Source organism: Pundamilia nyererei, unplaced genomic scaffold (assembly GCF_000239375.1).
Source record: "Pundamilia nyererei isolate P.nyererei 1_Seehausen unplaced genomic scaffold, PunNye1.0 scaffold00081, whole genome shotgun sequence".
In the NCBI taxonomy this organism is placed as follows: domain Eukaryota; kingdom Metazoa; phylum Chordata; class Actinopteri; order Cichliformes; family Cichlidae; genus Pundamilia; species Pundamilia nyererei.
This window is the reverse complement of record NW_005187482.1, coordinates 251,316-268,925: the sequence shown is the minus strand read 5'-3', so window position 1 is coordinate 268,925 and position 17,610 is coordinate 251,316. Positions and strand designations below refer to the sequence as shown.

General features: G+C 42.9%; 1 protein-coding gene across 1 annotated transcript; it reads right to left on the bottom strand.

The window, feature by feature from the left end:
* triobpb (TRIO and F-actin binding protein b) lies at window positions 1-12,122 on the bottom strand. Its single transcript, XM_005737958.2, has 12 exons — window positions 11,641-12,122; window positions 9,290-9,346; window positions 8,007-8,075; window positions 7,371-7,460; window positions 7,002-7,111; window positions 5,735-6,164; window positions 4,885-5,122; window positions 4,392-4,503; window positions 3,458-3,617; window positions 3,221-3,319; window positions 2,363-2,449; window positions 1-1,600 (listed from the first exon to the last, which is right to left on the bottom strand). Exons 1-12 carry the CDS (start codon window positions 11,644-11,646, stop codon window positions 1,439-1,441), a joined length of 1,620 nt encoding a protein of 539 aa, XP_005738015.1. The 5' UTR covers window positions 11,647-12,122; the 3' UTR covers window positions 1-1,438.
* Between the last annotated feature and the right edge of the window lie 5,488 nt (window positions 12,123-17,610).

Sequence of the window (17,610 nt, the reverse complement as noted above, 5' to 3'; positions counted from 1 at the left end):
TTGAACGTCTTTTATTGATTGCAAAAATGTTTATTTACAAAGATGACAAAGGCTCTACTGTACATTAAATATGAACACGTTTTTAAAAGTTAGATAATTCTTTTTATTGCAATACATACCGTCAATACAAAAAAACTGGCTCATTGATGCAACACCTGTCATTTGCTGTGATGGTGGCACACAGTATGCCAATAATGATCAGGAGAGACTGGAGGCTTGAGAGTTCTCAGCCATGGCTTAAAACTGAGGACATCTGTGATACGGGACAACATTCATTCAACAGCCTTTAAAAGCAACCAAAGAACGCTGAGCTGAATCTGCTTCTGTACGATCACAGATCAACTTCCAATCCAGCCCCACCCCTTAAACTGCCAAGGAATTAAACATTTTTTGCTGTCTTGTCCTGTTTTCATCCCAATAGAGATTTTTGAATTTTATATTCTCAAACCCGACAGAACATCAGCAAGTTTCCCAGTTCAAAAGAAAAAAAATACAGCAAATACGTTTCTTAAGTACTGTGTGCCATTTTCACAAAGTAAACATGCCTCAAAAAAGCTGTAATACAGAAAACTGAGATGACAGCAGCTCTTCCGACCTTTGCCGTCTCAGGCAGCACATAGGGCCAATGAGAAGTTTATTCATCCAAAAATTAAAAAAGAAAAAGCTGATACAGTATGAAGTCTTTATCTACAATACCACATTTAAAAACAACAACAACAACAAAAAAGATACTCAATAAAGCTTTCCAGTTTTCAGACCAAGTGTGCACTCATACACACCGCTTCCACTCAAAACCAACAAAAGCCAAACTTAAAAAAAAAAAATTAAAAGTGCAATTTTGTACATTATATATGGCCCAGTGTAACGTAACCAGCTAATGGCTACTCTATGCTGCTCATTAAGCTAGAGAGAGAAGGTTGCCTTCAAAGCTTTCTGACCTTTATGAAGCCTGGTGACATGGTTTAAGCAGTAACAACGTCCAAAGAGGTAGCAGGTTGTACTAAACTGATAGATGAAACACTGTTTTTCCCCAGGAGACTGGGCTTCAAAGCCAGATGTGATTTTACTGCAGATTTTGTTTAGTTTTTAGATATTGTTTTCAGATTTGAGTCACAGTTTTATGCATTGAAAGTACTTGGTTACATCAAGGAACAAAACTACTTGGAAAAAGGTCATACTTCAGGTTTAAATACGCTCTTTCACAACTATAACCACACAATAGAAAGCAACGAAGGCAAACTTCTCTCCTGTGCTCTTATTGGCAGAGTGATTAAAATTTAAGGCATTATCAAAGTCTCCACACAGCAGGGACTGTCCAGCAAAAACAGTAACCATCCTTTCGTTCTCCTAAACAACAAACAAACGAGAAAACATCTGTTCCATATCAGTCCGCACTGGTCACCATGTCTGACAGAGCTTTAGTACCAGAAGTATTCTCTCAGTGGTCCAGGCTGTTCCCCAGCTTTTGCCCCTCCTGCAGAGCAGCCATAGCCAGCTTCAAGTGCTCCTTTAGACTCTGAATCTCTCGCTCATTTCGGCCCTTCATCCCACTCAGTTCCTCTTGCAACTCTCCATATCGCTTACAGGCCAGCTGTTTTTCCTGTGGAGCAGAGTGACAGAAAATCTCTCAGGCTATCTCAGTGACATCACATCCACTGTGAAGGGAAAAAAAAACATCTTGTATGCATGTTTTAAACTAGCTAAATTACTCATGATCTGCATTTTCTATGACAATGTTGGCGTTCACCTATAGACTGTACATCAAAGATGACAGTGCTCTTCAGACCTAAAAAGTCAATATGTCTTCTACAGAGCATGGTGATTCATTTAGTAAATTTTGGTCCTCATTTGAGTAAAGAAAAAAAAAAAACACCTTGGTACAAGTCAATCTGAGTAGGTACTAATGGTACTAATGGTTGGAAACCTCTCGATGAGGGGGAAAGATTTGTACTCCCTAGAAAACCAACCAAAGTGGTTGGTAGCTGTTGCTAGGTGAAACTGGTCACAAAGAGGGTGCTGCCAAAAACCTCACTGAGATTGTTCTGAATGACAGCAGACTGCCGCAGTTGCCAAAAATGACAAGCCAAAAACTAACTTGTATTTGTAGACAAGTCACGGAGCAGCAGGGCGGAGATGCGCCCTGCTAACCCAGCTAGCATTTGATTAAAAGCTCTACCGTCTCATCTGAACACACCTTGTTTCAAAACACCAAAAAGGCAACAGCGAAAATCCAAAACCTGGGGGTTAATGTTGAGCACAACACAATGGGAGGTCACAATAACTACTTGCATCTTTTATTTACAGCCTATTGGTAAATTCATGAAAAAAATCCACCCCTCAAACACACACACACACACACTACCATGTTAAGGAACTGCAGCTCATTTCTTAGACAGCTGATCTCTTTCTGCAAGTACTGTATCTCGTTGTCTTTCATCCTGAGTAGAACCTGGGAAAAAAACAAAAAAATAAAAAACACATATTGTGGGCGTTTCCTTTAAATGACAAAACAGCCTGCACTGTAATTTATGTAGTTGTAGATAAGGGCCGGAACACCACTGTCATTTACTTGAGGCCAAACGGTCAGGCTGAAGCGTATTCTTGAATATTTCTGCAAACATTGACAGATTACCGTAGAGTCCAACTCAAACTCTGCATTCTCCAGTTGAATTTGGAGAGGTTTGTACTGCTGACATGTTTGCTGTGACCCAAATGCATAAATCATGCTAGATAATCTGCAGCTGTTACAGTGAACTATATTCACAGAGATTTATTTTTCACCCAAGGCCGAATGTACTGATGACAGAGAAATAGATTGTAGTGGAATTTACAGCTCGCTGGCCTTTACTAAAGTAGTTTTTTCAAAGTCTAATCTTTGGCAATGTTCATTGTAAGCATCCACAATTTCAACAGTATAGATATGAGAGAAAATAATAAGTATAACAGGTACTCATTTGAATGCCTCATCTACGGCATCAGATTGACTACAAACAGGTATCTTTATGTAGCTGAGCACAACACACCCATACAGCAGGCCATTTCTTAGGCTTGCTGTCAGTTACTGTTGTTCTTCTAAACTAATGCTGCAGCGCTCGGTGCAACTTGCAGATTTTCACAACCGTTTCAAGCTGGTATTGCTTAAAAAAAAAAAAAAAGTCCTAGCAGATACAGAAGTGCCTGGTATGCTTTCAGTTTCAGGTATACATTAAAGAGTTGTTACCTCTAGCTCGCAGGGCATCCTGTTTTTGTCCTCTGAGCCGTGATCTCTGATGGCAGATTGTATTCGTTTCATCTCCTCTGTCAAACGGGCCTTTAAGTCCTAAAAATGAAAAAATTTGGCCTGTGTGATTTCAAGTAATGGCCGTTTGTTTGTAGAAATCTGCATACACATATTTAGTTGGGGTCTTTAAAGTGAATGCATCATTCTTCCCAGCTGAGTCTACTGCAGCTGACCCACCTGGTTCTCTTTCCTCAGTTGCTCCATGTCTCTCTCCTTGCGGCTGATTTCCCGTTCCCTCTCTGCGTTGTTCTGTTCAGCTCTGTTTAGCTCCAGACACTTCTGAGAGTAGCGCTCAGACAGTCCGGCCAGCTCTCTCTGCGAGGCCTGAGCTTCTGCCCTGCAGCAACACAAAGAAAACTGTGTTCACGTCGGGGCTTCGGTGAACCAAACCACTGATACAACAACTTCAATGCTGCCGTTTCACTCTATTACACATCAGCAGCAGTTACACAAAACAATATATATTTCATATTTTAAAAAAAATAGAGTTGGACAACCCCTTTTTTCACATTATGAAAATATAACTAGAGTATAGTAAGTTTCCTTCGTGGTGCTCTTTTTTTTCTTCATGACTTGAGTATTTCCTCCTGTGGTTTTAAAACCTCTTTGCTACTTATAACCAATGACCACAAAAATAAGGAAGAGCATGCAGAGGTAAAAAATGCAGTGTAGGCAACATAGTTAAGCCCTAAAATGCAGGTTCCAGCTGCAGCCACTGAGACAGTCTGTGTCAAAGGCCTGCGACGCTTACAAAAGAAAACTAATCCATGACCAAATTCTTCCGCATTCCTTAAGCGCCTGACAGGACCAAGAGGCAGCTGTGGTAATGGCCTTACTTCAACGAGTCTGCAAATTCAAACTTTTATTTAACAGAATACCCTTTTATGGCCACGTAGCTCCCACTCAAAAGCAAAAGGACATGTTCACATAAATTACCAATGAAGGCCGAGCTAAAAGGAAGGGTGCAGTGGAAGTTTAAGCCACTTTCTGATCGTTTAACAAGTAAACAGGTTATGTAATCATCCGTCACATCATCATTGTCTCCATAAGTATCAGTGTGACCCCAGTACATCTTTAAGTCACTGGCAAAATCTGATCTAAAGTTACGTACTGATGCAGAGCTCGCAGAGTCTGTGAGTCCACCGCGCCGCTGCTCAGCCTCTTCACTTTCTCAACTTCTCTTTCCAGCTCCTCTTTGTGTTTCTTCTTCAAAGCCTCCATCACTGAAACACAAACTCGAGTGTTACACAATGTTTTCTGTTGTAAGTGACATTATCACACCATAACTTTACTGAGAAGGGGAAAGTTATCAAGAAAGACTGAAAGCATGTTGAAAGCACGGTGAAAACATGTTTCACAGCCTTCAACTGCATTAAAACAGAAGGATGTATACAGGTAGACGTGGCATAATACAGTAGAAATCAATTCTACTAAGAACATTCACAGGCAGGCACTGCACATTATGTCTTTTACTACAAAAAATCATGGTCATTTATAGTAATGTCAGTAAAAGTTTAAATTAAACCTGTAAAAGTTTAGTTTAACAGCGGCTATTGCTTCAGAATTTAGCAGTTAATATGTGGCTGATGTGCTTTTTGACTGACCTCGCGCTGTGTCCTGGGTCTCCTGCAGCAGCAGCCTGTGCTTCTGGGCCTCCAGCTCCTTGACTTGGCGGTCGTGTTGCTTCTGCAGCTCTTCCAGGGCCTGCCGATGAGCACGCTCCATGGCCACCAGGCTGCGGCTGCAGGGTGCCTCAGGGCCACAACCACCCCGCACACCTCCTCCGCCGCCTTCCCCTCCCTTCCGCTGTAGTTGCTCGACCTGCTGCCTCAGTGACGCCACCTGAGAGAAGAAAAAGGCGGAGGTAAAGCCTACTGAAAGCTGGTGGAGAAAGCTGATCAATGTGCCATTTTACTGCAACACACATTTGAGTCATTTCTTTCCTACAGGCAGTCCAATGACACCAACACTTACTCCAGAGCTACCTTGGGCTTGACCTTTAACCCCATTCACTGCTGAATTTATGAAGTTGGTCTAACAGGGTTTAAGTTTAAGAAAAACCATTCAACTCTCTTTATATATAAACAAAACTGTAATTCAAGATTAAATATGCTGGGATTCTCTGTGCTTATAAATCATAGTAAGGTGTGTCAGGTATAGACAGCCTTAGGATTTGGAAATGCAAACGCATTCAAAACAAAGTCCACATCACACACAGACCAAAAGCAGGCATGAGTTTCAGCAGTATTTTTCCAGTTTACTATCTGGGTCCTTCTCAATCCCACACCGTCCGTTTGAATCATGTGCTTCATCTTATTTAAGATGGAAAACACTGCTGAAAAGCATCCGAAAGCAGTGGAAAACGATAAGAAGTGTTTACTTCATCCATAGCGATGAAGAGTTAATTTGCATTTTATGTCATGTGCAAATTGGAAAATCATCTCCACGCACTACCTCCCTCTGCAGCGCCTCATTGGCTGTCTGGCCGGAAGCACGTGATCCCACTGATGGTAAGGAGCTCATCTCCTTTAAGGGCATCTGTTCAAACTCTGTCCACTTCTTCTCGATTTCCTCCTCCATGCGTAGCTTTTGGTTTGATCCGGTGCCCTTCCTGGACAGCACGGCATCCCACTGGCTGCTTGTGTTCTTCTCCTCCTGCCTTTGGCTGTGCTCTCTCCCCTGCCCCTCTCCTGCTTCTCTCTGACTGGCAAGACGAAGGCTAGAAGAGGCGGGAACAGGGGATAGCTCAACGTAGTCAAACCTACGATGAGAAGATGGGGTTGAGGCCGGGACTTCTGACTGAGCTTCACCATGGCGCGATGTCGGTCGACGAGAGGACAGCAAAACGCGATCGTTGGAGTTTTCCTTGTCGCTGTCGGGTAATCTAGAGAAGTTTAAAAGAAAATTGAAAAAAATTAAATCAAATTTCAATCAGCAGAGATTAATCAGGACTGAACATTGCTCTACAGCATGAACACTCACATGAACACAGCTGCTGGTGAGTCATTACACAAGCAGAACATTAATAATCCAAATAATTAAGCTTTGACTCATTTTGAACCATCACAGCAGAAAGTGACTTGTCAGGTTGCTGGTACATGTACAGACTCTTGTGTGGTCAACAGAAAATGTCCAAGAATGTGATGCAAGCAACTCTTGAATTTAGTGTAAGCTAGCACTTCAGCCCAGCCTTCTTAGATGTTGCCCTTCAAGGCAAGAGGTTGTAAGCAACACTAAGAGTTTATTAGATGTTTAGCTTTTAAATAAATCCATTTTTATATGGTTACTATGACAAACACCTCCCACAAGTTGCTCAAGAACAAAGTACTTTTTGAAATGTCAAAATACTTCATGTTGGACAGTGTGTGGGAGACATTTTGGGTCTTTATGGAGTTTCTTTGTAAGTCTATCTGCCTGTGATCAGGCAGAACAGTGACAAGTTACAAGATATATGCATTCCTGTGGTTTGGCTATATGTATTCCCCAGAATACCACCTCTGTAAAAACAAGTGGAAGAAAGACATTCTCTTTTTTGAAACTATCTAACTATTCTGATTCTAGGAGCCACCCCTGTGTGTCTAATCATAACTACATTTTGCCATAATTACACACAAACTTATAGTTCAAAACATTATTGTCCAGACTGTATGCCATGTTTTTACCTGATAATAAACACTCTTTTTATTTTAATGTTAATGTTAACATGTCTGCTCATAATTACTGTGTGATGTCAGGAGAGCTGCTGGGCCGAATACACTTCTTTAAAACCTCTATCCAGTTCCGCCTGATCCCAGCTGTCATGGCAGACAGCATGAATGCAGCCTCCCGTGTCTGAAACACAAAAGAAATATAGGTTATGGAAACAAAAAAGAAAAAGAAAAATTATGTAATAGGGTTGGGATGAGGAAAAACTGAAAGAGATATACAGAGAGAGAGGTGGAAGAGATACTGACAGAGATGTAAGACGTGATTAGTAAGAAAACACAGCAGGAACTGTTGAGCGGGTATGGAACTGATAAGGAAGACGAGAATGGGTGGATATAAAGATGAAAAACAGTCACAGTCTACAAAAGGTGCCAAAAACAGTCACCTGTATCTGAAACCCATAGTTCTTCTCCACATCAAACTCTGACACATTGACACAGGATTTTAGGTCAATCTCTCCATCCAAGTCATCTTTCTGTACATAAACCACAGGAACATGGTTTGCATACTTCTCTTACAATTTCATATTCTCATTAAAAAAAAAATAATAAAAAAAACTAGACTGCATATAAAAGATGGACATAACCACTATAATGTCATGCACTGGTTGACCAAGTCCACTTCTAGGCCTCAAGCTGAGCATTTTCACAACCTTACAGGGGTGAACCAGACTGAAAAACCACGGCCCACCCATATGGCAGTGACATGTTGACCACCATGCATCACTTTTTGAGTCTAATGGAACCATATTTTAGAAAGAGGACATTATACTGTATTTAATGACACTTAAAACAAGTGAGCAGGACCATTAACCCTTTAGAAAAACATTTAATGAGGTCATAAATCAAGTGAGCAGTAGTGTCATTTCTATAGACTTCTATTTCCAGCCATATGATCGCCCAACTGCTGCAGAATGCAAGATTAAAGCAATTCTAACATTAGCTTTTCTTTTCTGACCAATAAGCTTTGTCCGTCTTTTATACAGTCTACATAAATAATGCAAGTTTGCTTCAATACATACCTCCTCTGCAGTGGAGTCCCTGTAATACTTGAGTCCTGCATCAGTCAGAACAAACCAATGCTTCTTCCACTAAAGAAACAAAGACTGAATTACTGGAAGCAGCAACTCTAAAAGGCCAAATATGTAGACAGGTAAAAAAGAAGATTTTCAGTCCTCTATGCAGTCCAGTTGAAAATTAAGTACTTCCTATTCGATAGCTTGTAGAACCACCTTTAGCAGGAACAATTCGAATAATTTTTTGTTTCACTTTATCAGTCTCTTACGTCTTTGTGGAGGAATTTGGCCCACTCTTCTTTACAACATTGCTTCCGTGCACTAAGGTTTGTGCACATTTTTTATGCATAACTTTCTGAAGGTCCTGGCTTAGCTCTGAACCTTGACTGGGCAATATCAGCACCTTGATTCCTTCTTTTTCAGCCACTCTGTAGTACATTTGCTGCTGTGCTTGGGATCGTTGCACTGTTGCACGACCCAATTACATCCAAGCTTTAGCTGTCAGACAGGTGGTCTCATAAGTGACTGTAGAATACTTTGGTATGCATAAGAATTCATGACTGACGCAGGTGGCCAGGTCCTGTGGCTGTAAAATATGACCAAATCATCACACCTCCACCATCGTGCTTAACAGTTGGTCTGAGGTGTTTGCGCTGATGCGCTGAGTTTGGTTTTCTTCAAACATGTCGGTGTATATTAGGCCTAAACATCTCCACTTTGGTCTCGACTGTCCAAAGGACATTGCTCCAACCGCTTGTAGTTTGTTCAGATCCAACTTTGTAAACCTACGTCTAGAGCAGAAAATTACCAAAACTTCTATTTTTTAGATACGCTCACACTTGCTGATGATCAATAAATCAAGGCAAACATTTGAATGGAAGCAATCAGGGTGTACTTAGTTTTTCACATGACTGCATATTCCTTTGAAAAGACTTTTTCACATGGCTTGAAAACACAACAACATAACACGCCATCTAAGACTGTATCAGAATTATTATTATGTTCTATTTCTTTTTGAGCGAGCCTGGTCTGTAAAAGCTGAGACAAACACGAGCGGAACAGGAAGCCTGCATGTGTGAAGCGAGAAGCTCTCTCACCCACCCAAGCGTTTCATTCAAACAGAGGACACACCTGTTATGCCTCAAGCCACCAAGCTATTAACATGATAACAAAGATAACCTGCTGCTATCGCCTTACAAACAGCCTCTCTCATTAGGAACGAGTGATGCTGGGAAGAGGCTAGGAAAGGAGAAGGAGTGACAGGAGGATATGACTTGGCTGCACTTTACCTCCCCCCTCTCGTCCAGTTTTGACATCCATCCCTTTTTGAAGTTCAGGAGGTCGGGCTGTGAAGCAGAACAAAGTCAAAGTCGCCAAAGAAAATGCAACAAAAGTTCAACGCTTTTTAACGAAGGAAGAAAAAGTGAAAGTGAACAGAAACAGAAAGAACGAACTAGGGTGGACAAACCACACAACCCCATATTAAAGAGCGGGTAGCGTAGTATAATTACAACAACATTTATGTTATGAGCAGCAGCTACATCAGTACAGGTTTATGTTATCATTGTACATAAAGACCAGAGACTCCTGCCTTATTTTGCCACAGAGGCCATAATTTGGTTTCCAGTGTGAAGAAGTGATAGGCCAAATCAGTTAAAGCAGTTTATATTATATTACATCCTCTACTGCTTTACATTTAACAAGATGGTAAAGCAGACAGTATTGAGCTCACTCAACAATCTATATACATCAACAGCACTGTGTTTACGTAACAGGGTGCTGCTCTATTGCACTGCAGCAGGTCTGCTTTAGCTTCAAACACGATGACAGGAAGAGGAAAACATGTGCTAGGTACCTCAAGATGAGGTGATCCCAGATTAGAAGATTAGCCAGCAGCTTCTTTTTTCTTCCTTTTTCCAAGCAATACATTCCTCACTTGGCTTATCTCTCATTCACCAACAAGTACATTCCTCGCTTTTTAAATCTGTCTGCATTTGTCAGCTCATCTCCAACTGGCATCTCGCTCCCCACGACTTTCCACTCTTTTTTACTTTGTTCTTCTCCCATCTGTTTGCAAGTCTGTACGCTTAATATAATTTCTCTCGTCTATCCTGTCATCTTTAACTACCCCTTTTCTGTATTTATGTTCCATTATGTACTTGCATTCTTGCAAGCCATGGTACCGCCCACTTTCTCTCTGTTTGAGCCAGTTAATATATGCCACTGATCTCCTTTAATCTAACAATGATACAGTCTGATGACTCCCAACAACAGAGTATAACAGGAATAATGTAGGGAGAAACCCCAGGTTAACACGACTTTGATGTATTTGACAGATCGAACTCAGTTTCCTTTTATTCTTAATTTAATTATGTTGAGCTCTTCAACTGAGAAGCATTGTTGGGTGTAGACACACACACAGTCGAGCATCATATTTAGACCTTTGTTCACTGAGCTCTTTTAATGTATTTTACTTTTTTTCCCAGACTTATTTTTTCCCCACAGAGAGCATTTTGTTTTTTTTAATTCTGTTCCTCATTTAGGTGTAATTGCACCTTACTGTGCTATTTTCTCTGTTTATTTTATTGAGCTACTGTATTTAAGCTCTGTTGTTATAGGTTTTGTTTAAGAAAAACAATCGAACTAAACATGGCTTTAAATCCATAATGAACACTGATTGTATGCCTTGAAAAAACAAAAAAGACAAGTCTAAAATACAACAGAAAGTTATCTGTCAAACCTTATTACAAATTATTCACATCATGTCAAAACATGCCCATGAGCAGAAACAGGAAGCAGATGGTTGACGTAGAAAAACGGACACCTGTTAAGCAGTAAACCCTTATACTATCAGAACCGTGACCTTGCTTGAAAAGGTCATAAACTGAAGAAGGGAAAACAGTCAAATGAACAGACAACATCACTTCTTTTCATCTCCCGTTTCCTGTCACTATAAAGACGTATTGTCTTGTGAGCTTTGTCCTTAAGGTTAAACAGGTTTCACCTTTTTTTCTTATTGTTAATGAGAGTGTCCCGGTATACAGTACACTCATTCTAAGGCCAACTCCTAAATTACTATTGTTTGGACAGCCAGTACTTCTAGGTTATTAAAAAACACCTGCCAGCTTTGCCTGGCAGTGTCTGCCTGTTTGCAACCAGAGGACATGTGTCACAGCTGGCTATAAAAAAAGGCACACACAGTTCAAGCTACAAGCTAGTGCCAGTTACTGTAAACAGTAGCAGTAGGGTAAAAGGGGAGGAAACTACACCACGCTTTGAAACCAGTGTCAAGTATTTCGTTTCGACAGCAGTTACTTTACTTGTTTTTCTCCATACGTTAACAAGGAACCACAAATAAAACTAAACGAATAAAAGTCACTTCTAAGCTAGCGGTAACTTCATGTACACACCCCTCGAAGTCAAACAAACGCTCGCCACATTAAAACTAGCTAGCTTTGTAAAGCTAATATACGTTAACATCTATGATAAACTAGCTAAACACTTTAACCCAACCGAGCCGAGTGAACGGCTAGCCGAGAGGCTTCGTTTGAAAAGTAAAGATGTTCAGGAAGACGTGACAAGCAGGAAAAACAAAGTGTTTTCAAAGTACAGCCGTACAGTGAAGGAGGGTGCCGCTTACCGTCATGATAACAGGATCCGGGGAGGGTGAGATAAAGACAAAAGTACTGTTACCGCACAGGCTTAATTAGCTATTTAAAAAAATCACCTTACTTTATCGCAGGAAAAGTTAAGATGAAACCCCGCCATTCATACCCATGTTAACCCAATCAAGCGAACCGCCAGCGTCCCGAGCACGTACCCCGCCTCGTTAAGGGGAGAGTGCGTCCATGTCGCTGCACGCGGACGAGTTTTTCGCGTTTTAAAAACAACAGCAAAAACAATTTTTCAACTTTGTGACAAGTGGAGCGGAGCAAATGTAGCGCTTCAGCCCTGCTGCCTGTTTGCTCGCTGCTCTCGCTCTCTGTCTGTCTGTCACTTCCTGGGCGGGTCCGCGAAGATCTGTTCAGAAAACAAGCCTACCACCTACTCCGTCGCCCTCACCACCCCCAAAAAACTGCCTGGCTATGAAAACGGGGTCCGGGGAGCTCCTGCGGGGGAGAAAGTGGGGATTAATCTGAGTCTCCCTGGGATCTCCCATGGAAAATTTTACCCTCCTTATTGACTGAAGCCGCACAGGTATTCCCAACACGATAAGATATGGAGGGGGAAAAAAGTCTGTCAATCTAAAGTCCTAGTCTGCAAATACAAAATCCTGACATTCCCTGGCTTAGACAAGCTTTCTCTTCTAAACTCTCAAAAAAGACTTGCCACATTTTCCCGTCTGAAAATCTCTTGCACATAAAGTGGCACCCCCACCCTCTACCAAAAGCCTCTCTTGTAGCTATTGGTTTCAGTTCAGGAATTTCAACACATGCCCCAGCAGACCACAATTGACAGAGTTCAGTCAGTGTTGTGAAATGACTGCAGGGTGTAGGTAAAAAAGATAGACACGCGACTGTCAGCTGTTAAAAGGAGAATTTAAAGAGTGTAGGAACAGACACACCAGCAACCTTAACCTTAAGCACCTAAAAAGCTTTTGCAGTTACAGACAGGAGCTGTGCAAACACTGGTAAATATGTGACAAAAAAGGGATATTTAAATAGGCGGGACTGCAGTAAAATTAAAACAGCGGTTTTATTATGGTGAATCGCAAAATACATGTGGCACATGCAAGGCGTGCAAGTAAGCAAGACTAAATATTTTTGCTGTGTAAACATACCTGCATTTGTTCGGATCTGTGATAATAACCTTTCCAAGAACTGCCCTCATCCGCTGTGGGACTGCCCGATCTCTGGAAAAGAACAGCTTGTAGTTATTAACCAAATCAATACGGGACTGAGCAAACATGTCCCATCCATAGAGGTGTTTTGTTTTTAAACCTGATGTGTGGTATGTGGTAGATGAAGTTAGGCATTAACATATTAGGTAATATAATATATTAATAATATAATATAACAATAAATGCCATTGCAAGGTTTTATCAGTTCCTACACCCTTCTATACCATTTGCACTCTCTGTTCCCAGTCTGCCCTACTGCTTACTTTCAGATACCTAAATCAAGAAGCTAAAAAAAAACGTGGGTTTCTTACATCCTTTAATTAACTGGCATGGGCCTGAGCCGGCCTACCTGTAATGAGGTGGAGGAGTGAGCTCGAGATAGATACCCACTGTGCCATTCTCTCTCAGTGTCTCCTGTATCTTCCCACTCTCTGGAGGGAAGCTTGCTCAAGGAGTGGCTGAAACAGCAGACAGGTTATTAGTGTCTCTAATTAATCCAGTTGAATGGAGTAGAAGAAGCAAAGCTGGCAAGAGATTATAGATGCTCCAAGAAAATGTTGGCGAGTAATCATACCACTCAACAAATGCTCAGTTTAACATGCAGGTGTAACATGAGTCTGACCTGGCTGGCTTGAAGAGCTCCTGTCTTCGGACGGACTGCTGGTTCTGCAGCCTCCCCGTGTGGCTCGAGGCCTCGCTGTGATGGATCATTTTGACCTTCGGTACATCAGCTATCATGGCATACGCCTCCCTGTTCCGCCCTGTAGATCCCACAGAGAGCCGGCCTGACTCAGAGGACTCCATGGAGCTTTGCGAGGAGGTGTGCCTCTGCATTTGAATGGGAAGTGAAGGGCTCTCAGGATGACGGGAGGTCCTCTTGTCATTAGGAGAAGGGCAGCGGTCTTCGCGGATGTTTCTACCGACACTGGATCTGTTGCTGCTTGGGCTCCTTGGTCGTTCCAAGGTGACAGCAGTGGATCTGTTGCCACTTCCACCATGTCTAGAGGGCGAAGCAGCCCGAGATAACGAGGAGCTGCGGAGGGAATGAGTTGAATCTCGCCATGAGCGTGGTGAGCGATCAGAGTTGGACTTTGTGTCAGCGTGGGTGTTTTTTCTCTGAAAGAAATTACCAGAGTCTCCATTAATGGCACTTCTGAGGACTGAGTACCCCGGTGGGTGACTGCTGTCTTTCCTAGAGGGGGAGGAGTTGCGGCTGTTTTGATTCCTGCTGTTGAAGGAACTGCTAGTTTCTGTTTTGTGTGCCAAACGTTGGTCAGAAGCATCAAAAGTTCTCCTTAAAGATGACGAGCTGTATCTATCATGACTTCTGACTGAGCTGTTAAATTCAGACTTGTGCAGCAAAGGCTGAGTAGGAGTCTCGTAGCTTTTCCTCAAAGGGGGAGATTTATGACTTTCACGACTACGGCCATGTAATAAGCTACCGGTGTCTGTCTTCTTCAGCTGATACCTGCTGGGGGTGTCATAACCCCTCCTTGCAGGAGAGGAAGAACGGCTATCCCGACCTCGACTGCTCCTGGCAGGGCTTGATTCAGTCTTACGCAGTATGGAATGATTTGGTGTATCATGACCTCTTTTAGATGGAGACGGGTGGACGGGGACTTCTTGTTCTTGATCTTTCTGCCCATTTCTAACAGATGGGTTACGCAACAGAGCCTGGCTCTCAATATCATAACCTTCTCTTATCGGGGACCCACAGCGTGCGTGGTGACTGCGTCCATTTAGAGACATAACGGACTCAGATTTATGAAGTAGTGATTGGCTAGATGAACTGTAGGTCCTCCTTGGCGGTGAGGAGCTGCGACTGTCAGAAGTCCTTCTTGATGGAGATGAAGTCCTTCTGTTATACACACGTCCATGTGATAAACTAGTGCTGGCTTCAGTTTTGTGAAGAGGCATTTGGCTTGAACTGTTAAAGTCCTTCCTCTGCGGAGATGAGCTCCTGGAGTCGCCACCCCGACCACTTAAAGACCCATTTGCTTCCGTCTTTCGCAAGGTACTCCTAAAATCAGAAATCATGCTGGATTGGGATTTGACTGAACTGGCAAACGATTTGAAGTTTCTTGGCAGGGTTCCCGACTCAATACGTCGCCCATGTGTGCCTTGCAAGGAGCTTCTAGACCCCGGCTCCCTCCCTGGAGACCTCCCCCCACCGTCAAAGTTAGTCCTGCTGAGGGAAGCGATGGATTCGCTGCGTCGGAATGTCGGGTTTCCACGTGAGGGAGAAGACGAGCGAGACTGCAGAGCCGAGCTTTGTCTCGGGGAGTTGTACGACCCCGACTGCTGATAGGAAGAGACGGGAGAAGAAGGGCTTACACGGCCGTATGAACTGCCGAAACCCTTTCGTCTGCTAGAGGCCAGCGACTCCGCTATTTTAAAGGGAGTAGGGCTCGGAGAGCGAGGGCCAACTTGTGCCTCGACCTCAACTGCAATTTCATATGGGTCAGGAGGAGGGATTTCCACATCCACGTCCTCATCCACAGCCTCTGGTATCGGCCTTTGAGAAGCCACACCAAGATTAGGATTTCTGAAGGGAACGATGTCTTTTGGCTCGACGTTCCTGTTGCTGAAGATGGGATGGCCTCGCTCGAAGTGGCGGAACGGGCTGTCATGGAGCGAACGGGTACCTGCTGCCCTCCCCAGCGAGAAATAGCCACTTTCGCGCTTCTCTCGCTCTTCTTTCAACCCTGGAAGAGAAGAAAATATTTTTTAAATAGGATGAAATAGAAAGACGCAACGGTAACAGAAATAGGAGAAGCAAAGGTCAAAGTTCAACCTCTGAGCAACTACCAGAGGTTTCCTGACACAAACCGAGCTATATTGTATTACTGATAATTGCTCTTGGACACTTCACCTGATGACAGCAAATAGTATTGCCAAGTAAATAACACCTCTGGCTGTAACTGGATATAGATTGGTCAATTGCAGCAAGTCACAAGTTTACTAAAGACTCAGTCGACCGCTGTACGGAGTATTTGCAAATATCTTTGGCGATTCTGCTACCTCTGTTTCTCTCTTTCTTATAATTTTTCTTTGGTTTATGAGTCTAATGTTCTAAGAAATTGATTCAGCAACACACAATGTCAGCCTACAAGTACCCGAATGTCTACTGAAGCTGTTTCTGCTCCGAGAGTCATCCATCCAAGCCCTTGGGTTGGGCCGGTGGGGTGGCGGGTCAAGCCGGGTCATATCGAGTTTGACCAGGTGGCGACGGATCGGTGGGTATTCGTCCTCCGCACTGGCTGAGCCACTGAACTCCTGGTAGTCGCTCTGCTCACGGCAGCTACGTGGAAGAGGAGATGGAAGAAGAATGACGAGAGCAGAGATGAACGAGGTGAGAGATCGGGAGTGGGGAGTGAAAAGCAAGAGAAGAAGTCAGAGAAAAGGAGAAAATTTGATCAGTTTAATAGACACGTCATAAAACTTAAGCCATTTTTCAGGTCAGAGAGCATGGTGAATGCAGGAAGATCAATATAAACTACAGTACGTTTTAAATCTAACTCCACAAACTCTCACACTACACTTTAGAGTCATTGAATTGCCATTGCAGCTCCTTTTATCATCACGATGCCTTCTTTCTTACCTGTCTGTGCTGTCGTCGTCAGCCTCGCAGATATAAAGCTCGCAGTCGGGGCTCAGGATGCACAAAGAGGGCTCCCCATAACCCAGATGAACTCCATTGACATCGCAGTAGCTGCTCACCACTGACAGACCATCAGAATCCTCCTGATAGGATGAGAGGGAAAGACATGGACAAATCACAATTTTGCGGCAAATTCCATCCCTCTATCTCTCCAAGTCACAAAAAGAGGAGAGGAAGTGATGCGCCTCCACCGGCACGTGAAGGTTCACTGAAAGTACACATCAGAGTGCATACATGACAAACCCTCTTCGTCTGGCTCCGGCTCCTGGAACAGCAGTTTTGATAATAGCGTCTGTCCCCTCTGTCCTCCCTGACAGACGCTCACATGTGCTGCTGTTCGATTAGGGTTACACCTCTGTAACCTGACCTGGCTCGTGGCTTTCCTCATTAATATTTCATCACTTCTTTTTTTTTTAACTCGTCCTCTGCATAAACTTTGCCGTCTCAAGGAATGATTGAAAACTGTCTGCAAATGCCAGAGAATGACAATCCCCAACACCTTCTAGGAATCTACAGGTAATATACTACGGGATCTAAAAGAAGCACAATCAGGTGTAAAATATGCACATAAACAGATTATTGCAGACGTTTCATAGAGGCATATCAAACAGAAGCTGGGGCACAGGTTTCTGCCGTTTCGAAACTGTCCAGAAACATGCCCGTCCTCTCTGAACCCCCGTCTAATATTACAAGTCATTCCCAAGAGGGCAGTAAATGATCCAGCTTCATTCATTTTTAATAGAAGCCACTACTGCTACCCTGCTCCACACCATTGGCTCTTATTCTCCGTCTCTGATCTCTCTTTCATTTACTCACAAGTAGTAAAGTTTCAGACATGATGGCATTTACTTTGTTTACATGTAAAGTTGAATGGGAAATTCTTAATTGGTCCTTTCTTTAACCAGAGAATCGAACTCTAGGGTTAAGTCAGGTGTACTTAAGTTTAAGAGTAATCAGTAGATTATTAAATTAAAGTTAAAGCAGTACAGCAGTGCCTTATTGATTCCTGCACCAGAACATCTGATCTCAGTGCTGCGCTGCCTTACTGCTTAGACCTGTGACCTCTAATGCATCTTCCTGCTGCTCTTCACGTCCAGCTAATCCCATCA

Excerpts from the sequence above, each read along its gene's own strand:
- triobpb (XM_005737958.2), bottom strand. Across the intron at positions 6,165-7,001 it reads AGCTCTCCTGACATCACACA|ATTACCCGACAGCGACAAGG; the intron begins GTAATTATGAGC and ends AAACTTCTCTAG. Across the intron at positions 3,320-3,457 it reads AACTGAGGAAAGAGAACCAG|GACTTAAAGGCCCGTTTGAC; the intron begins GTGGGTCAGCTG and ends TTTCATTTTTAG.